The sequence below is a fragment of the Panthera leo genome, chromosome D1, assembly GCF_018350215.1.
Source record: "Panthera leo isolate Ple1 chromosome D1, P.leo_Ple1_pat1.1, whole genome shotgun sequence".
Lineage (NCBI taxonomy): Eukaryota > Metazoa > Chordata > Mammalia > Carnivora > Felidae > Panthera > Panthera leo.
In genome coordinates this window covers 53227182-53249347 of record NC_056688.1, presented here as the reverse complement: position 1 = coordinate 53249347, position 22166 = coordinate 53227182, and the positions used below count along the sequence as shown (strand labels likewise).

The following is a 22166-nucleotide window of genomic DNA, read 5'->3' as shown; positions in this document are numbered from 1 at the left end:
ACTGATTACGCTTTGGCAGCCGCCTCTGGCTCCCTGCTCGGCTTCTGATAACCATTTTCCAAGCTCCCATGATCTCACTGTGTCTAGACCTTTCCTCTCTGTCCCCTATACGAATACAAGCCTCTTCCCTTTTTCCTTCCTTCCACTCCATGCCTTGCCACAGTGGCTAGGCTCAGGTCCAGGCACCTTACCCTGCTTTCTCTCCGTCAACACACTTTTGCTGAACACGTGCTACCTCCTGCTGGCCTTGTACAAGAAACTAACTACGGTACGGCCCTGAGCAGGATGGAGATAGTTTCTGCCCTCCTGGAGCTGAAAATCCAACAGCAGGGACAGGCGCCAGCCGATCCGTGACACAATGAGCAGCTGCCGTTGTGGGGAGCATCATGAGCAGTGTCAGAGCATAGAACCAGGTCCTGGCTTAGTGTCAGGGGGTCAGGAGGTACACTGAGGAAGGGACATGTGAGCCCAGCTTTTGAAAAGGAACAGACTGAGAGAAAGGAGGTGGAAATCCCTCCAGGAATGAAGACTCTATAGCTTCTCTGGGTCTTGGAATCACACATCAACTCCCTTGCCCCCCACCCACTGAACCGGCTGACCCAAGGTCAGACACAAAGCCCCACCCCGGTGGGACTGCGGGGAAACTGGACACCCGGCTGGGCGTCCTGGAATTCAGTCCTACCCTTCCAAGGAGCCCCTAGCAGTGAGTAATGAGAGCTTCAAACTGTGCACCCCTTGTGACCCAGAAATCCTGCTTTTGGAACACACCCTCCCCAAAATAACCGAAAGAAGAAAAATCAGAGCAGAGTCACAAAGATGTTCACAGAAGCGCTATTTATAATAGGAAAAGTTGGAGACGGCAGGAATACGCTGATACGGTAATGGCACAGATATGACAGAGCTCTTCAACTTGCCAAGAACTGTGTCAAGTTATAAGCGTGTACGGGAAGAAATGGTCCACAAAAATGGCACAAGAGCATATGCCCGTGTGCATTCATGCCGACAGCACAGATGTTCCCGTTGTGAGACCCTAGTATCTTGAATTCTGAATTCTACCTTCCAGTGTTCTCAGCAACACTTGAAGATCTTACAGTCTGATTCTGAATCCAGCAATAAATCACCTCTTTATTACATTTATTACTCTGAAAAAGAGTACCTGAAACCACCAAATAGCAAACAGGTGAGTGCTTGCCAGAGGCTGAGAATGAGGGGAGCACTGAGTATAAAAGGACATAAGGGAGCTTTTTGGGGTGATGGAAGTGGTCTGTGTTTTGACTGTGGTGGTGATGATGGTCACGCAACTCCATCCATCTGTCAAAACTCAGAGAATGGTATGCCTAAATGTGTTAGTCTTCTGTGTGTAAACTGTATCTCAGGAAATCTGATTTTGACTACAAGTGGGCAGGGCCTGGTGGCTGAGTGGGAGCAAAATATAGGAGAGGTGCCTGAGTAAGGTGGGGGGGAGAGGTGCCGAGTAAGGGAGGGAGAGGTGCTTGAGTAAGGGAGGGGGGAATGGTGCCTGAGTAAGGGGGAAAAGGTGCCTGAGTAAGGGGGGGAATGGTGCCTGAATAAGGGTCGGGGAGGTGCTGAGTAAGTGGGGAGAGAGGTGCCTGAGTAAGGGAGCAAGAGGTGCTTGAGTAAGGGGGGGAGTGGTGCCCGAGTAAGTGGGGGGAGAGGTGTCTGAGTAAGGGGGGGGGGGAGAGATGCCTAAGGGGGGAGAGGTGCCTGAGTAAGGGGGGGAGGTACCTGAGTTAAGGGGGGGAGAGATGCCTGAGTAAGGGGGGGAGGTGCCTGAATAAGTGGGGGAGAGGTGCCTGAGTAAGGGGGGGAGAGGTACCTGTGTAAGGTTTGGGTCTCGATACTAGCCTTGGGTCCCCAGGAGGAGAGCCAGAGCCATGAGCACTGCTATGGAAGAGAAATCGGAGATGTGAGGAGGCTGATGTTATCTACTTGCCTTCCAGACCTGCTCTCCCCTTCTCCACCCTGCTCTGTGCCTGGGAGGCTCACCCACACGGTCTGGATCAGTGGGCTTCCTTGGGTCTGCCGGCTGCTGGCTGGTTCCACCCGTGAAGGAGATCGGAGGGTGGGGAGACGGCGGGGGGCGGAGGGGCAGCTGCAGAGCGGGGAAGATGTTTTTCATGCCGAGCGGTCACATGTTGAACGCCTTAATCATTTTGGCTACTCCTTTGTTTGCCTGCTTCATCCTACGTTACAGACGGGAAGGCATCTTAAGGAGATGAAGTCCTTGCCCACATGGTACAGCAAGGAAGGGCGGAAGGACAACGGACAATAAAACGAGACCCGCTGGGCACGTACCCTTGCTCCTCTCGTTCCAGACACAGAAGCCTACTCCACACAGGCCGCTGTCTTGTTAGGAAAGCCTCCTCCCACAGAGCCCAAATTGGCCTTTGTGTCATTTTCACCCTGCGGGCCCAGTTCTGGCCTCGGCAGCGCCACAGAGCAAGTGAGCCCCTCCTCCGCACGGTGGCACCTCAGACAACGGCAGACAGCCGCGCCAGGCTCAAGTCCTGCTTTTGGGGGGCTGGAGGATACCTGTCTGGGGTCTGTTATGAAGAGAACAATCTATATATATCTTGCTATTAGCCATTCCCACTGAGCAGCATGAAGGAATCAATCTTGGAAAGAAAAGCTTTAATACAGGATCCTGTATCTTTACCACTTCTTCCTCCCCCTAAAACATCAAGTTCAATCATCTTCATTCCCCATTCTTTGGGCTATAAAGGTAAATCTACCCAAAAGGCCTGATGTGAAGTCAAAGAGAGAGGAGAGAAAATAAGCTGTATTGCTTGCTAGTAACACCCAGGCCCAAAGGGCAACAGGCCTGTGCTTATGAAGCAAATGGCACCCGAGATGCTGATGCCGTGAGAGCTGAACCAGATGGGATAACTGAGGGAAGGAGGGGGTAATATCACCTTGGCTTCCATTTCTGACCTTTTCTCTACTCGTGTCATGTCCATGTCACCTGCCCCCGAGCCCCAGGACATACAGTGCACATTTCTGCCATCGTGCTTTTGCCTGTATTTTCCTTCCACCCAAAATACCCTCGGCAGGCTTTACCACCTTGCAAGGTCATTTATCCCATCAAGTCTCACTGAGCAGGGCTCCCTTGTGCCTGGCTTTGTGCTCCGGACGAGCGTGCAGCAGAGAACAGACTTTAGGAGAGGGGAGAGTGAGCAACGCGCCCCCTAAAGAGAAGGGATGCCTCATGACCCCCTAACTGGACTGACACCAGCCAGCCCCTGAAGTCAGGTTTGTGTGGTGGAATGTCAGTCAGACATGGCGAGGAGAGCCCACACCAGTCTGCACACGTGGCACTCGGGGCCCCAGCCCACCTCCATCAGCGCTGCCCAGATAACCCCGAGAACTGGATGACCCAGGCGCTTCTGGACCAAGGACTGCGATATTCCAACAAGCAAGCACTCTGACAGCTGCCTTTTGTAAAGCAGCAATTAAATTTAGCAGCGTTCTCACCGAACTATCACCACTTCAAGCAAGGGCTCTGATTTTTTTTTTTTTCTCAATCCAACATCAGCTGCTAGTGGAGGTGAAAATGTGACCTACTTACAAAAAAAAAAGATAAAAGAAATAAAAAGAAGGAGCCCTCAGTGCTGAGCATGTTGTCGTAGCAGCTGTACAGAGGCCGCCACACCCCCACGTCCGGGTTCAGTTTCCTCCTTCCTCCTTCCTCCTTCCAAAACCTGGGGAGGACGTTACGGGATCATCTACTCCCACCCCATCCTGGGTTGAGAAACTGGGGTCCAAGGAAGGCTTCCAACAGTGTCCCAAGGCCACCAGCAAGGGAGCTCTCCTTTTTCACATGCCCTGTGGTTTTTCAGCATCATCTCTCATGGGAGTACTATTGTTCTCCCCACTTTGCAAATGAGGAAACCAAGGCTCCAAAGGGTCACCCAGCTGGGCTGTGGCAGAGCTGAGATTTCTGCAGAATTCCATGAGAACACCTCACTGCCTTAGAGAAAGCATAGTGAGCAGCACCCTTTCTCCGCGGGGCGGGCCTGTACCCACCGTGGAAGAGAGTCCCAGGGCAATCTCAGGTCTCCATTCAAATGTAAAACTAGTCCTGCTTTTTTGTACTGTTAGCAAGCCTGTTGTGCCCCTTTTCCAAACGCCTATTTGGCAAGACAGGTGCTTGAGGAGTCCTGGAGATAGGAATCCGCAGCTCTTCCGTGATACCCCATGTTTGCTTTTCACATAGAGATCCAGAACGCCGGGGAGCCTGTCAGTCTTACCTGGACAGAGGCGACTGTCAGTGAACCAAAAATCAACTTTTGTCTGAGTTAAAGAAATGACGCGAGGCACTTTCTGGTAATGACTCTTCTCTAGGCTGCTTCCCTGTAACAGCGACACATCCCTACAAATGTCTCCTGACAGGTCTCCCTGCTTGTTCTGTCGGCTGCCCCAGTGACTAACACCGGCCAGGAAGCCCGCAGGCACTGAGATGAGATGAGGCTGGTCCAAGGTCTCGGTCAAGACTTACAAATACTCTTCCACATGTGATGCTAATAGTACTAAGAATATTATTAACAACAATAATAGTATCTACCTTTTATTGAGTGCTAAAGGTCCCAGACAGTAGTCTAAGTACTTTATGCAAATTATCTTACTGGAATTTGCAAGAGCCCTGTGAAGTAGCCACTATTATTAGCCTCGCTTTACAGATGGGTAAACTGAGGCTGATAGAGGTTAAACAGACTTGCCTAAGGTCACAAGACAGATGCGCAGCAGAGCTGAGATCTGAAATCAGACAGCCTAATTTCAGAACCCATGCTCTCAGCCATGCTGCTATAAATTCCTCCCACGTAAAATGGGGTAATCATTCCAGCCACACCCACTATAGGAGCCATAAGCAAAGTGGAAACCGAGGTTCAGACAAATTAAGCAACTTGCCCAAGTTTACACAGTCAGCAAGTGACAGAGCTGGACATGAGTGGGGTCTTTTGATTCTACACCATCTGTTCAAGCTGTGAACCCAGCACAGTGTCTGAGAGTATGGCCTTTAAAAATCCTATATTCTTTACTGGTTTTGGGACCCTGGCAAGTTGTTACCTTCTGTGAGCTTTAGTTTCCTCTTGTAGAAAAAACAGAAAATAAAACTTATCTCACAGAACTGGTGAGTGCTCAAAGATATGACATGATGGGCTTGGACCAACACTGGGCACACAGCAAAAATTCTAAATACCAAGTACTATGATAGGAAAGTTAGTGCATAAAGTTTAGGAACGTGAAGTCGAAAGAGGAAAAGAATTTAAAGGCATCAGCCCTAGAGCCTGGGTGCCTGGGGATGACCACTGTCCTGCCATTTACCAGGTGACGGTGGGAACTTATTCCAGTTCACAGGTTCTCAGTGTCCTCATCTGTAAATTGGAGAGAATAATCCACAGGGCTGTTGGGAGATTTGAAAACGAGAAACTACAAGCAAAGTGCTCAGAACAGAGAGGGGCATGTGGGCTGCAAACAATCAAAGCTAAGTGAAGTGCTCTCATTATGAACGACCACAGCAGCCCCTATTATCTTTACCACACTATGCCACACTGCCTTTTGTGGGGACAGCGTTTTAAAAACAATTAGCTGCTATAAAATAAAGCATTATTTGCCATGGCTGCACAAACTTCATGGTTTGACTTTTAACTAATCTTCCCCTCATTATCATGCTCTCCCTATTTTGTTCTGCAAACACATTTCTTATCTTCAGAAAGGAAAAGGCGGAGAGTGTTCCAATACTCAAAAACCATCACAGGGAGAATGGTGAGTAAAACAAGGCACGCATGGTCAACAGCTACCTCTCCGAAAGGGTGTCCTTTGGAGACAAAAATGTACATCACGTCTCTGGTGAGATGCCCCGTGGATTCTTAAAGGTCCTTCCTAGGTTACCCACACAAACTAGAGTGGCCAAGTAACACCCCCCAGGGGGAAGACAGCCCAGAGGCAAGGCCCCAGGCCCTGTAGCCTTTGTGGGTGGTGAATGCTGGCTGTGATCTTCCCAGGAGAGTAACCGCAGGTGTCTCTGCAAATGAACGGAAACTTTTGAACTAAAAACCGAATGTCAAATGGATCTGTCAGGGTTCCCTCCAGATATGGCAGCCCCGAGCAGATAGCAGAGAAAGAACAATTCTTGCCCGCCCTGTTCTCGACTCCCCCTGTGCTGGTGAAGTGATAGGATTCTTATCTGGAGCTTGATAGGATGTAGAAAATAATTACAAATGAAAAGGTTATTCATAATTTTTAAATGAGTTAATTAGTAAACCCAGTCAGACTCACTCATTACAGTAATTAATAATTGATTATACTTGAAATTAAACACAATTTTTCATCAAAAATCTAATTAAGTATCTGTGCTTTTGCCTGTTGATTAGATCGGTTGGTCGGCTGGAAAAGTCTTTGTTAAGGATATTTGTGCTCGGCTGAGACAATTAATTTGATTTTTAATAATTGAAAGTTCCTTCCAAGTTAGTCATCACAGGCTGTGATTACGACCAAGCAACAAGACGCTCATCCTCTGCCCCCGGCAGCTGGAGGGGACCAGGCACGAAGGATGCCGCCCCAGCCCTTGAGGAAAAGTAGGAAAATGCACCTGCAATGCCTTCACCTGCATTAGCGTACTCCAGCCTCACACACGTCCTCCTGACGTGATGGGTCGTGCTTGTCTTCTAGATGAGGAAGTCAAGGCTCAGGAAGAGAAGCGAGTTGCCCAGGGGTGAACAGCAGCCAGGTGGCAGAGCTGGGAATGGAATCCAGGTCTGTCAGAGGCTGGTGTAAGCTCTGAGTCTCCAGGGAACAAAGGCAACATTCCAGTTCTGCCTATCTGACCTGGCCCTTGCATATGCAATCTACAGTCCCGTCTTAAAGTTTCTGCAGAGAGAGGGTTTTACCAGAAGGATGTATTTATTCTATGTGAGGACACATTATCAGTGGACTAACCACTCCTAACATGAGACACAAATTCTCCTAAAGCCTACTCCTCCTCTCCACCCACATTGCTACTGTCTTAGCCGATGCCTTTGGCTTCTCCTGACCCATTTGCTGTGATGGGGCCTATTCTTCCTTCCTCTACACTTTTCTTTCTAAAATAAAAGTCTGACTACATTCTGCCACTGCTTCCACTGCTTAAAACCCTTCAGTGGCTCCCCAGTGCCCATCCGGGAAGGTCCGTTACTTGGCCTCTGAGGTCACCTTCACGATCTTACCGAACTCTCCTGCATTAGCTCCAACACCCCTCAGATGCTTCAAACACAGACGATGGCCTTACCACCACACTGTCCTCTCTTAAACCTGAAACTTCCCTCGGTTTGACATCCACTCTCTGCATGTCTCCTGCCAATTTAACTCTGACTAGAGGATTCAGCTACATCATCATCCTTCCCAGGGAGCCTCCCCTAGTGCTCTTGGTGGTGGGTATTCCCATAGCCCCTGAGCTGCTTCAATCACGGCTAACACAGTTGTCTCCTTTCCAAAGCTACCAACAACAAGAGGGCAGGGATCATGTATTTAGCCCTAACATTTAGCACAGTACCTGGCCCAAAGGAGGTACCCTGCATGGTTTGCTGAATGAGAAACAGAAGTCACAAAACCATGGATGCAAAGACTGTCAGTGTTGGAAGGACAATCAAAGGCCATCCAGTGAAAAATCTCAGTCGGCACTGGAATCATCCTTGCTATGTGGTCACTGGGCTCTATCTGCATCGTTCCTATGACAAGGAGCTCACTACCTCCTGGTAGATCCTATCTAACTTTAGATTCCTGAAAACTGACCCCATAGAAGCCCATGGGATATAAACAGACGAGAGTTTGCATAATCATACAAAGATTTATTCTTTCTCCCTGAACGAGGCTACAGTATAAACTTTCCAATTTCAATGTAAGTTGATGTCTTTATGTTGCAAACTACTTGACTCTCGATGAACAGGGACAGTCCTCGTTCAAACGTCTACTCATTTAGGAAATATGATAATGTCAGTCAAAAACAAGAGTTGCATTAGTGGTTACCAGGGACACAGCATTGGTGGTGACAGGAAGAAACTTTCATGCTGAGTGATGGTGCTTGGAACTGTATAGCCCTCACCTGTAACCCAGTTTACATCAATCAGGGCCCTTTCACAGGGCTCTGGCCTCTCCCAGTTTGGCTATTCCTTTTACCAACTAACACACAGTAGGGATGGCAAAGGCCTGGTGTGCCATCAATATTCTCCATTCTGGTGGCCATGATAGGTATTACTAATCGATCACAGAGACCCTTTCCCATTGATCCTGAATATAGCCTCAGGACCCTTCTTTTTGAGAGAGAGAGCGAGAGAGCGCGAGCACACACAGGGGAGGGGGAGAGGGAGAGGGAGAATCTTAAGCAGGCTCTACCCCCAGTGAGGAGCCTAACACAGGGCTCAATCTCACGATGATGAGATCACGACCTGAGCTGAAGAGTCAGACGCATAACTGACAGAGCTCCCCAGGCTCCCCCTCAGGATCCTTCTTAACACAGCTTTCTAGACAGCATCAACTAAGCAATCAGATAGAAGGGAAGAAACACGTATGCCCACCTGGCCTTAAAGCCATGGAATTCTCTGTGCCAGTCGTCACAAGGGAGAGAGAGATCTGGCATACTGACGAAAGCTTACTATAGGTGGAGCTATTTAAGGCAACCTCCCTGTTTGAGGGGCTGTCGCCTTCCCGATTACTTGTAAAATCCACGATTCTCGAATGCTCAATCCATGCTCAAATCCCTTCTCCTGAACAAGCGGGGGCCCATGTTTCGTTCATCGTTCCTAGTGACTGCACATACTTCCTCAGCACACAGCCCTTTTTCATCCACAGGAACCCAGGGGGTTATGCGATGACAGGGTTCTTTTCCACCGTGGACGACACCCTGTCTTCCTCTGGCCTGTGCCAGTTACTTCTGTTTCTCTTTACCGGGCTTACACTGGAAAAGTCCCCCTTGCATACAGAATTATCTCAGAATTCCTCAGCATGGCTTCAAGGACTTCTCAAGCTGGCTTGACCTACCTTAAACCTGAGAATGACAGAATTCGAAGGCTGGAAAGGACAGAGGGTTAAGCCAACCCCTCTGGATGCTTTTATTAATGGGCTGATTTACAAAGAGGCAGCGGACTCTAAGCGGTGCCTACGGATCTCTTCAGATTAACATCTTCCCTGGGAGCAGATCAAAGATGGGGGTGAAGGAAGCAAGAAACCTGACTGTGGGGGGAATACGTCGAAAGAGCATCCAATGGGTGGCATCCTGTGGTGGCAAAATAGGGGCCAAGAGGAGTTTCCTACATCGTGGAGGTGGCCTGGGGTCAGGCAAGAAGGCCAGTCAGTGCTGCTTGGGGTCTCCGTGCATCCCTCAGCCAACTCTCGCTGCTAGTGGGGACCTGCTGCTCCTCAGTCCTGACCATGGCTGCGCTCTGGACTTGGGCTCCCACAGTCCCCTCAGACCACCTCGTCACAGCCTCTTGTCACCTTGAGACATGCTTCCTGGCTGAGGTCAGCTCAGTCCAATCTTTGGCAGTTTCCCTCCAACCCCAGGGCACCCCACATCTTTCCTGCTCCTCACTGCGGCTACGTGGCACTAGCAGGAGAGGCCTGCCTGCTGTCCAGCCTCTCCAACTGGTCATTTCATTTGTCGTGACTCCAATCCGTGACACTGGCGCCACAGACCACCACCTCAAAGGTCAGTCTCGGTGGCTGCTTACGCCTACTGCTAGGCATCCAACACAGGACGGAGCAGCTGCTCAGCTTCCTTCCTGGTTACAAGCAGGGAGCAGAAGAGGGTCCCAGAGAGATGACCTTGACAGTTTAGGGGGTGCAGGCCAGCGCCCCAGGGCTGCGTGGCTCGCCACGTGTGCTTTGGCCGTCGGGGCGGCAAGGTGCCTGCGGTGCCCACAGGTGTGCTGTGTGCTGCCCTCTGAGCGAAGGGGAGCCGAGGGGAGCTGGGGCGAGGGAGGTGCTTACCCACGAAGTAGGCCAGCAGGATGACCAGCGTGGCTGAGATGACGATGGCGCTCAGGGCCGCGCACTTCCAGTTACAGTACTTGGAGGGCTTCTGGAGGTTGAAGGCTGGCCGGGCAAAGGTGCTGCGGGGCAGGGGCCGGGGCGGGGGGGAGTACACCGTGCTGGACGTCAGCGGGTACCCTGGTGAGGTGGTGCAGAAGAGTGGGGAGGTGCCTCCCGGCTTGAAGAGGAAGTGCCTGCGGGTGGAGAGAAGCCAGAGGGCATCAGGGTCTGCAGGCTCACTGGGACCAAGGTCAACCTGGAGGACAGAGGCAGCAATAGAGGCATGCAGAGGAGCCTGGAGAATCACCACAGAGAAGACAGGAGGGACAGAGAAAAGGAGAATCATGTACCAGACCACATAACAGGGCACACGAACACACGCGTCCGGGGAACACAATGGGATAGTCCTCCCTGTGGGAAAAACCACCCGGGGCCAAGGAAGAAGGTGTTACCGACTTGACAGAAGGCTGGCTGGGTGTGGAGATCCCTCTCCGGGGAAGGGCTGGGGTGGGGATGCTGTTTCTTGGGTATTATACTAGCTGTTCTCTAAAATTACTGGCGGTAACTAGGAATGTGTCTAAAATCCTGTTCTGCATCCTGGAGCTAATGGAACCTGAATGTTTCTTCTCTCTCCAATACCTACTTTGCCAGTGTACCTTGGTGGAGGTATGAAACCCTTTAAACCGTTCTGTTTAAAGGGTGTTTCGGGGGTGGAACTCAGAGACCACCATTAAGTTTTGCCATGGTTGAGTCCCCCAGTGGCTGTTATACAACCGATGGCAGCAAAAGCCTTCAGAAGCCAGACTGCTGCCTTCCAAGCTCCTCGCAAAAGCCGTGTGAGAGCACAGGTAGGCAAATGCATCCTCAGCCTAGCCATAGTCTTCAGGGCAGCGTGGCAGGTCAAAGCACATGGTTGTGGCCAAACTAGGTGTCAGGAAATCCTCCACAGCTTGTCTTTAACCATGGCCACGGGAGAATTTGTACACGGCCTGGGAAATGGGGTGCATTGGTTGCACTGCTTCCCCCTGAAACCTTAGAGCAATCTTGCACTCTGCTGGGGTGCAAGATGCCTCAGGTCACAGAACACATCCTTGGGATTACAATACATATGATATAGGGCCTATGCTGCATAAAAATTGCTATGAGATGTCTCTCAGAATGTCAGAGGCAGCCAATGAGATGCCGGGAGCTGCATATTAACAATGCCGCTGTTAATATGCTGAAGACAGGGTACTTCAAGGAGAAACTCTTGGGGATGGGCATGCAACATGGCATCGTCACTTCCCGCAGGAGAGCCCAGGGAAAGGTCTCAGGGTCTGCATGCGAGTGCAGGAGCCACAGGGACAGCACACACAGAGAGGAAGAACATGGGGATGTCACCTACCCGTCACTGTAAGCCCCATCATGGCGGGAGGCGCTGAGAATGTCCATCTCAATGAGGTTGTCCTGCAATGTCCCTAGGAATGGCTGCTTGCCTAGGTTTCTACGCACACATGGAGACATGAATGAAGCAATGAGTCATGCATCGATGAAGGGGGATAGTAAAGAAACACACAAAGTGGCTGTCTGCCGCGGCTGTGCGTGAGATCAGCGGGACAAGGCTGCCAGGCGATGGGTCTGTGTGCAAGCCACATGTGCGAGGGGTCTGCCTGGCACAGAGCATCCAGAGGGAGCATTCTCTGTACAAACCTGAATGTCTGGCAGTTGTGGCCATCAAATCACAGCTCTCACTGACGAAGACTGATTACGTCTCAGGCACTGAGCTAGGCATGATACATCCGTTTACTTCAAATGTTCAGAATAGGCTATGCAAGGAAGGTGTATCCCCATTTTACAGGTGAGGAAACTGAGATGTGGAGAGGTAACAGGATTTGCCAAGGTTACCAGCTGGCAAGGTTCTATGCAGGAATTTGAGCTCAGGTTTTCTGTTTCCAAAGACTGTGCTTTCTCTACTATACATAGAAAGTAGAAAGATGTATACTTTCTATACATCTGTTCAAACAATAGCAAGAGACACTTGGCTAGTCCAAAGAAAAAAGAGTGATAAGCATTTGGGGCCATTTTCTTCTCAAGCAGTGGTGCTCAAACTCGAGTAAGCATCAGAATCGCCTGGAGAGCTGTGCTTTGCTGAGGCCCACCCCAGAGATTCGGAGTCGGAAGATGGAGGTGGGGCCTGAGAATCTGCATTTCTCACAACCCCCCAGGTTGATGCTGACAATATTTAAAGTGTCACGGTCCTTTAGCAGAGCAGGGACCTCGGTGATGGCTGAATGGTGAGGGCGGTGCCCCTCAGAAGACAGATGGGGCATCGTGTCTTTTGTTCCCCCCATGTACACTGAGGGCAATGCATTTTGTGACAGCACCCATTTCTAATGCAGAATGGAGACAGACACACTTGCCCTCTGGGTCTCCATCGTGCCTGCTAACTGGCCTCATTCATATTGGAGTGTGCTGGATCCTGTTTCCTGATATTTTCACGCACTGCTGTCCCCTCACTTACAAACCGTGTAGTGCACAGTTTTAAACAAGCCGGTGATGGCTTCAGCCTACCGTATGCACCTCAAGGAAGGACTTGAGTGCCGAGAGCTAACTTTTGGGTTCGGCCCTGCGAGGGACCTTCCTGCTGACTTTGACCAGGCCTTGAGCACCAGAGAACCCCAATTCAAGTCCCTTTTCTGCTGCTTTCTTGCTGTGTGACTGTGTAAAAATTTCAACCTCTTCCAATCCTATACTTCATCTGTAAAATGGGGATAACAATACTAAGTTCACAAAGTTGATGTAGGACCAACTGAGTACTGTTGGAAGTATCTGTAAGGGCCAAACACATATCATAGAAGTTCTAATGCCAATTTAGGAACATTAGTACTAATTTACATAACATTAGCACTAACACTAACAAATATTCTAGAAGTACTAATGCTAACCTGCCCTACATCTACCATAGCTTATTCACTGTTCTAGAACTCTGTATCTAACGTAAATGTTAGTCCCCACATTACAATGTCAGCACTATCATTTTTGCTTTGTAGGCTGGCAAATCAAAGATCAGAGATGTAACTTTCTGAAGGTCCTATCACGGAGTAAGCAAGAGGCAGAGCTGGAAGAGAACGCAGGTTTGTCTGATCCCACAGCTCACAAGCCCGTGTCACCGCCTTGCCTGTGGGTTTGCCCCCCAGGGCCGGCCTTACATACCAAATGAGGAGGGGCTGTTGACACTTTCATTAGCACCCTCGGGGACAGTGGGAACACAAGGCAACACAGTTTAGCAGCCGGAGCCACTGAGAACCGCCGTGGTGGTGGGGACCTCCCCTTTGAGAGCGTCCTGAGCTGTCTGGGCCCAGCAGCCTGGGTACCAGGCTGTTCTGGCTGTGTTCATGGCCCCCGGGGCCTCCCACAGGGTCTGAGAGGAACTACAGGGGTGCGGAAGTCCTTCAGAGTGGCCTCATTTCTGCCCCCACCCTCCACAGGTGGTCTCCTCATGGGAGGCCTCCTGTGATGAGGGAAGGCACAGAAGACTCTGCGGTCAAAGAGGTCCCAGCTCCGTCATTCACCGGCCATGAGGTGGTGAGTCTATCTCTCTGAGCACTCATAAACTGGGATAATCACTCTCCTTATAGAAGCTAAAATATAATTTAGATCATGCTACTTCTCTACTCACAACCTTCCAATGGTTTCCTAAGAATAAAACCATGGTCTTTACCAGGGTATACAACGTCTGGCCCCCTGCTACCTCTCCAATAACATTTTTTTGTGCTACATATACCCTGGCCTCCATGCTGCTACTCCAACCAGCTAAAGCCTTTGCTGTCATTTGCCTGAATCACCTTCCCCCAAATATCTGCATGGGCCATTCCTTCCCTTCTCATGGCTAACTGTAATAGTTCCCGTCCTGCTCTTTCTAATTACCCCTGGCCCCTAGCACTGCTTTAGTTTTCCCCATTGGACTAGACACACGCAGGTATGCACACACACACACACACACACACACACACACACACACACACACGTTTTTTTCCTATTGCAATTTAAGTTCCGTAAGGGTAGAAATCTTACCTGCCTTGTTCTCTGCCATGTGCCCAGAGTCTACAAGAGCGCCTGGTACACAGTAGAAGGCACTCCATAAATATTTGCTGAAGACTGTGAACGATGGGGTATACGAAGGGAGGCGCCCCTGGCATACTGCAGGCACACAGTTGGTGTTTAATCGAGGGGAGCACAGGTGGTGTTTTATTATTATTTCCCTCATTCCCTGTAGTTCAGGAGGGAATTTCCAGTCTTTCTACAGTCCCTATGGCCCAGCCTGAGCAGGCCCTAGCCACTTCTGCCCAGAGGCCCAGGACGAGCTCTTGGTGCCTCCCTGGGGCCAGCAGCTGGCTGCATAGTACGCTTCTGCGTACATCTGGGAGTCTGGCTTGCATCGCTAGGCTAGGACTGGGCTCTCAGAGAGTCAAACGTGTACCTTAAAGCCCATCCAAAATAAATATATTCAGGGAAAAAAAGACAAAAAGGATAAAAATTGAAATGTTAATAGTGAGATTTTCCAGTGTCTGGATCAAGAGTGGTTTTTATTTCTACTTCTATAATTTAAGAAAAGAGAGCAATTATCTCTCAAACGTGCAGATCTGTTAGGACAGGGGAAGAGGCAGTGCACTGGAACAAAGGGTTTCTGGAGTGAGACTATGCCAGATTCCCTGAAAGAGCTTTCCACGTTGGCGCTAACTCAGACGTTAGCCATTTAGATCATTCGGGAATTTGGGGGGACGCTAGCACCTGCTGAAAATACTGCCAGTTTAGAATGCTACTGCTGACTTGAAATGCCCCTATTCTGTGCTTCTGAAACTTAGTTCTGAGTCGATGAGGCCTCATTTGATTGGTGAGGAAATTGAGACCCAGAGAGACATGTGTCCTGCTCGTATGCGCAGAGCAACTTAGCAGCAGAGCTGAAACTAAAGCCGAGGTGTCTGGGCTCCTAGTTCGAGGCTCCTCCCCAAATTTCCTGCCCATTTCCCGCTCCCAACTCTGAGATTCCAGTTCTTCCGGAAAACAAAAGTTACAAGGCTCTCCTAATGACGGCCCATGCTGCCGAGGCCTCCTTAAATCACAGTCCTGCCTGGTCTCCAGCTCGCTGCTGTTGGGAACTCGGGTGTGGACCCTAGATTCATCGGACCCGCACACCGGTGGGTACTGTTACCTCATTTTAACAAATATGGAAACTGGGGCCCAGATTGGATGAGTGACTGCCCAAGGTCACACAGCAACTGAAAGGTAGAGCTGGGACTGAAAACCACATTCCTCCAACCTCACTGCCTCCAGCTGCCTCTCAGGAGAGAGTTGCTGAGTCCCCGGAGAGGGGATGTAGTGAAGCGCATTCTGCTCTCACAGCTCTCCTTGCAGTGGGGAGGGGACCGCCTCCCCTCTACGCCTGAGAGGAGGCCTCGGGCAAGTCCCTGAGCTGCCTGCAGGGATTCTAGGTCCAGCCCAGGGCAGGCAGAGCTCGCCTTCCGAGGACAGAACAAATAGCTTTTGGGAAGGACGTGGCCGGAAAGTCACAGTGGCCAGGTCTTCAGACTGCCTTGCTCAACAGCTCATCTCACCGCGAGCCCGCGAGTCCTGGCCATGCTTCACCCACAAAGCCCTGGGGCAGCCACCCAGCAGAACAGGACATTCTGCTACATGCTATACTAGCTGTCCAGCTACATTCTACAGCTGACACCCCCAAGGTGTGCAGGGCGTCAGAGATTTGGCCAAGGCCCCATAAAGACTTTGTGATAGAGCCAGCATTTAACAAATGAATGAACAAAAGCAACAAAAAATGAACCGGGTCTTCCAGGTCACAGTGATCCTTCCGAAAGGCCAATCCCATAACGTTACTCTCCTATTTCAAAGATGTTCGTAACTACTCACCCCACTTCTGCCACCCTCAGGCCCCATACCCACCTCTTCTTCCTATAACTCAAGGCCCTCCATTGCTGACTCTCATTTACATGCATTTCCATGAGGCCCATGTGCTCCCGTGTCCCCCAACTCTTAGCCATCTCTCCAAGATACGAAGCTCTCTCAGCTCTGTGCTTTTGCACAGCTGTCCCTCACCCGAGAATTCCTTTCTCCCCTGCAATCTCCTCCCGATGCAGGTCCAAATAATCAGGAGGGCAGCCCTGGAGAGCAGCTAGGTCCTCTGGAGCCAGCTGGCCGGGGTGTGGATCCTGGCCCTGCCACTTGCTGGCTGTGTTTCCTTACGCAAGTTACTTCACTTTCCCGTCTTCAGATTCTTCATCTCTAAAGTGGAGATGATAATAAGACTACCTACCTGTGCAGAGCAGTTACCATAGCAGTCCTGAGGTTTTCCGGAGGGTTCCCACCATTAACTGGCGAGCGGCTGACTCACTGTGTCTAAACTACGTGTACAAACAATATGGTTTATGCCAAACACCTGCTTTCCTTCTGGGTGTCTGAATTTGGGCCATTGCCAGGCATAAGGTGCCTGTGTGACCAGTTCCCAATAAAAATCCTAGGTGCTGAGTCTCTTACGTGCTTCCCTCTAAGGAGCCCCAGTAGGGCCCCATGAGTGTTTGGTATGACTGTTCCTTGATGCCCCCATACAGAGGGAGCCACACTCTCCTCTCTGCTAAGACCACCCCCCAAGTCAGAGCACTATCCAAAGAGCCATCTTCGTTCATTCATTTATGGGTCTGCCTTCCTCATAAGACCATGAGCTTCTTCTAAGATAGTGGCTCTGTTTTCTGCATGCCTGGGACCAAATCATCAAATGACAGGGACAACTGTCCACCCCAATTTCCTGCAATGCTCAGGAGTTGGCCTGGCCCACTAGAAGGTACTGTGTGCTATTCTGGGAACTATACCAAGCCTGGGTTGGAGACCACCAGGATGGCCTCCCATCCCTGAGGGGTAGATGGGGCTATTCCCCTAATTGAGCATGACCACACAACGGGCCTCAGGCTCCCAAACCAGGCCTGGGATCAGATGAGCTAGAGCAGGGGTCTGGCAGCCTCGTGCTCTGGCTTCCCCTTCATCTGACAGGAGCCTGACAGGCTATTAATCAGACAATCCCTATGAAATCAATTAAGCATTTGATGCTACAGAGCGTGAAAGAAGTGGACCAGGGTATAGTGGACCCTGAACACATGGATCCCACCAGAATGGACCACAGATGCACTAGCAGACCTCAAAGCAACATGTGACCCCCAGCTCTGGGAATCACAGGGAGGCCTGGTCTCCCCCTGGGGACTCCGTTAACCCTAGGAAGGTGCTAGAGGCAGTGGGTTAACCAAGTCCTCCCTCTCACTTGCCCTCCTGCCTTTGTCTCCAGCATGAAATCTAACCCCCTCCTGCTTATTCTGCCAGCTGTTATGCTATTTTCTCAGCTATTCACTTTTGACTCTCAACATAGACTCAGTGCGACAATTACAGAAGGGCCTGTGACTGTTCCTCTGGCATCACGGGGCTCCCCATTCGGGTGTCGCTTGGTTAAAGGCTGTTGGCTACAACCGCCTCAACTAGGCCCTGCTCCCTAGGGCTTTCAGGCCTCTGCTCAGGCTGTGCCTCCCTCACACCCCTTCTTCTTGGCTCCACGTGGGGAATCCTGCCTGCTCTTCGACAGTCCGCCCCACAGCACCAGGTCCACTAAAGTCTTCCTTTTCCCCACTCAAGTTAGGTATAACATTTCATTCATCTGTTCCATTGTTCATTCATTTAACCTGCGTGTTAATATTTTTCCAGTACCCATGATGTGGCAAGCCCTGTGCTGCCCGCTGAAAATCCGGAGGCAATTAAAACACAGATTCCTGGTATGTGCCTCTATCACAGCAGTTGCCCTAGTGCAAGAGTCTGTTCTCTTAGACATATTGCCCACTGGGCACACAGTAGGCATTCGGTGACTATTTCCTGAGTAACAAGCACTACATGGTAAGCAGTTGAGCACTTACTGCGTGCCAAGACATTTTCAGGCCTGATCATATGTAATTGCTATCACAGCCTCAGGAGGCACTACAGTGGGTTAGAAGCGGCCGAAAATCCTTTGGCACTCTCCCCTTGAGAAGTCCCTCTCCTTGAAGCTGGCTGGCCTAGGACTGCTCTGACCAACAGAACAATGGCAGGAGGGACACTATGCCGTTGCAGACCAAGCCTTTAAAAGGATCGGCGACTTCTGTCTCAGTGCCATGGAGCTCTGAGCCACTGAATATGAAGTCCACTCCCTGCTGGGAAGACTGGGAGAAGAAGTCCTGAGACCACGTTAGAGGGTGAGGGTCCGCTGAGCCCAGCTACCCAGCCTTCTTCTCCAAGGCTCAGGCATGCGAGTCAAGCCACTTGGCTCCTTCAGATTGCCCAGCTAACAGCTAGTACCACTGACTGACCCTAGGTCAGGAAGACCCAGCTCTTCCTGAACTCCCGACTCACACTGTGAAGTCTAATCAACTGGTAGAGTTTGACAGTCATTTGTTATGCAGCAATAGAGAATCAGAACAGGAAGTTACTAAGATTTTCTCCCTTTTAGAGATGAAGAAATTTAAGGTCTAGGACCACAGCCAGTGAGAGACAGGGTGGGGATGTGGGCACAGGATCTGCCTGGCCCTAAAACCTGTGCTATGAACAACTAGCTTCAGTGAAAGGACCATCACTTATGTACTCAGAGCACTGGGGCCAAACTTCCTTCTCCAAAGTGGAGAAAAAGGTGCAATCTCCTATTTCCTCTCAACTCTTCGGGTGAGCAGGAGTTCAATAAATATTTTTTCAAGACTTTTTTCTTTACAGGGTTGATATGGGAAGATGATGTATATGAAAAAACATGGGAAATCATTTTTATAGTGTGTCTTTTAATGCCAGGCACCATGCTTTATGTTTCTTATGTGATTCACTTCCTCCCAATCGGAGAGGCCTGAGTTCTTAGCCCAATTTGCACAGGCAAATCGAGGGTCAGGGATGTTTCATGAACTTGCTGGGCCGGTAACTGTTAAAGCCAAGACAGGAATCCAAGTCCTCTGACTGTAAATTCTGTGCTATTCCTATCTTACCACGCTGGTCAAAATTATCTGCAGTTCTGTCTGCCAGATGGGGCACCAACCCCTCTTCAACCTTGTTGGTTTTGTGCCATCAACCAGGAAAGGTCAGTATTAAGGCCCAGAATTCTGAATGTGTTACCGGCTGTATTAGGCACGTCTCCCGGTTTTAGACCATCTTTAGCTGCACAAAACTCTGGGGTAACAGAGGAGACCTACCTCAAACATTTCATCTGGGTCTTTAAGAGTAAGTAGGACTTTGCAAGACCAAGAAGTAAGAAGGAGGGCAGCTCTGGCGGACAACTGTACGAGAGCATGTGCAAAGGCACAGAGGCATGAAAGGGGTGGGCATCTTGGGGAAGACTGATAAACACACACACACACACTCATACATATATCAGATGTTAAATATACATATCTGTATAGATTTACATAAAATAGTATATATGAATATATATATGCTGGCATGTTAACGATGGTTACATTTGGTGGTAGATACAAGTGATTTTCTTTTATTTCCGAAGTGCGATAAAGTAGAAGGAAGGACAAAGAAAAACCAAGTTCCGTGTGGTTTGTACAATGGACGTGGGAGGACAGAGGGTCAGAAAGGCAGGTGTCGGCTGGCTGATGAGGCAAGAGAGGTCAGCTGGGACCACTCTACCAGGAAAATGCCCTGCTGCTGGTCCTCTATCTTCCTTTCCCTTGAAAAACCCAGAGAACCACCTACTTTGATACTAAGGGATAAAAATGAACATCCAACCAGAGGGAGTGGCTACTGTGTTCCATGCAGAGAATCAGAACCATCGATTATTTGCTGACTTCTTTCAGCCACGTGCAGTCATTCAATAAGCCCACGGGAACTAATGGGGATCTGATTAAGCTACCCTGGGTGGGATGGCATATGATCATCCAGCTCTGTCACTGATGAGAGCCAAGGAGGCATGTCAGGAAAACTCACACATGATTTTAGAGGAGGTCAACAAAAACAATATTAATTAAGAGACTGGGGGTGGGGCGAGCTGGGCTGTATCTCTAAGAGATTTGCTTTTGGAAAAGCGATTCTACAGGAGTAAAAGGGCACAAAAGGATGTTGATTTTCTTTCACTGGATCCCACAAGCTCAACGTGCAGATGTCATAATGCCAGATAGAGTCAGATGGGTACATGTTCCGTGTGTAAATTAATTTCACCTCTTTAAGTGTGGGATGACTTTTGTCCTCTTCGCAGATAAAGAACAGGAGTTTGAGAAAATAAAATCTATGTTTCCCCACTACTTAGGGTAGAAGATGAAGAGGTTCTAATTGTGCTAGACTGGGACACTTCATCTCTAGAGAAAGTAGGGAAAGGCTATGTCCCCCAAAGTCAACAGAGGGGTAAGAATTATGGGTAAATCTTTTTTTAAATTATTTTTTTATTTAAATTCAATTTAGTTAACATATACGGTGGTAAAGATTTCAGGAGTAGAATCCAGCGATTCATCACTTACATACAACACCCAGTGTTCATCCCAACAAGTGCCCTCCTTAATGCCCATCACCCATTTAGCCCATCCCCCCACTCAACACCCCACCAGCCACCCTCAGTTTATCCTCTGTATTTAAGAGTCTCTTAATAGTTTGTCTCTCTGTTTTTAACCTAATTTTTGCTTTTCTTCCGGATTATGGGTAAATCTAATTTTTGTCTTCATATCTTTCTGCATTTTCTCCAGTGAGTTTGTATGCCTGTATAATCTTAAAAAAAAACAAAAAACAAAAAAAAAAAAAAAACCCTCATTTTCATTTTGGTAAAATAGTGACTAACCAGAGGGAAGGAGGGCAGCTACAGAACTGATGCTGACTGAAGTCCCTGGAGGGAAGGGAGCATTCTGCAAGACTGGAAGGATGCAGAGGTGGAGAGGTCCAGGCCAGGGGAGACCAGGAGAAGGTGGCTGTGGTGTAGGGAAATAGCATTGCGCACTGAGTCAGGCATCCTGGGTTCACATCTTAGACACACATCCACCGTCTATGTGACCTGAACTAGTCACCGAGTCTGATTCTCAGCTTCCAAAACTCCCAAACGGGATCACAAATCACAACAAGGCCTTGGGAAAGTTGTGAGGATTACATCACATTTCAAGTATGAAAGGTCTTGTAACCAAAAGTTGATGGTGTCTCAATGTTAGGGATTATAGGGCTTGGAGAACGGTGAGAAGTCCGTGGGAGGGAAGGAGAGGAGAAAGGACAGGGAGCCTTCCCTGAGCACCCACCACAGGCCAGGCAGGTCCCAGGCCAGGCACAAGGTGACCAAATCACAGTAGGGAAAGGCGGAGATGTGGATCCCAATTTAACACTGGTCAGGAGCCTACCCTCTGCCTCCCCGTGACACACTCAGCTCTCATCTCCTTTTACAACGGCCTCCTCCAGCGAGCAGCACCCCCACCGCGTAGACAAGGAAAAAGGGCACGCAGGGGCTCATACCTTTGTCAGCGGCAGGCCAGCCCTGGACCTTGCGGCTGCCCGATTCCCAAGCGCCCGCTCTTCCTGCCCCACGCCCATCCCGCCGCCTGGCTCCCCTTCTCGAGGGTGGCCAGAGAGCCGCCTCTCGGAGCTGCTGCCGGACCCCAGCCTCCCGGACCACGGCCGTGGGGGCACACGGAAGGGCCCCTCCGCCCACCCCCGCTGCTCGGCCCCGCCCCTCCCCCGCACCTGGTCTCCAGGGGGATGTTGCTGTTGAGCAGCCAGTTGTCCTGGGCGTGGGCCGGCTCCTGGGCGCCGCCGGCGGGGGGCTCTCCGGAGAGCGAGTGGTCCGTGGGGGCCGGGCTGGGGTTGCTCCTCGGAGTGAAGTTGCCCCGGTTCAGGGAGTTGATGGAGGCCGCGTGGTGCTGGTTGGGCGTGTGCGCGTGCGAGAGCGGCGGCGGCGGCGTCCGGAGCCGCGGGTGGTTCTGCAGGCCGCCCGGGTGATCTAGGGCACAAACATGCGCGGTCAGCGGGGTGCCGGGCCACCGCCACGGCCGGGCCTGGTCCCGAGGCCCACGCGGGAGTGGCCGGGCGGCGACGGGCGCGGCGGACCATGCGTGTCCATACGGTGGGGAGACGGTACTTACTGAGTACCTACTATTTTCGGTGCTAGGGGCACATCAACAAAACAGACA

General features: G+C 50.4%; 1 protein-coding gene across 2 annotated transcripts in view; it reads right to left on the bottom strand.

Annotated features, from left to right (window-relative positions):
• The window catches only part of TENM4 (teneurin transmembrane protein 4), a 598010-nt gene that overhangs the window by 208586 nt on the left and 367258 nt on the right, over window positions 1-22166 (bottom strand). Inside the window, exons 7-9 of one of the 2 annotated variants that reach the window (XM_042904074.1) lie at window positions 21721-21976; window positions 11408-11506; window positions 9982-10217 (exon numbers count right to left, since the gene is read on the bottom strand). In XM_042904074.1, the coding sequence (XP_042760008.1) occupies window positions 9982-10217; window positions 11408-11506; window positions 21721-21976 (591 nt within the window). Of the gene's footprint in view, window positions 1-9981; window positions 10218-11407; window positions 11507-21492; window positions 21634-21720; window positions 21977-22166 lie in introns of those variants that run through there. The other variant, XM_042904075.1, reaches the window with a different exon arrangement.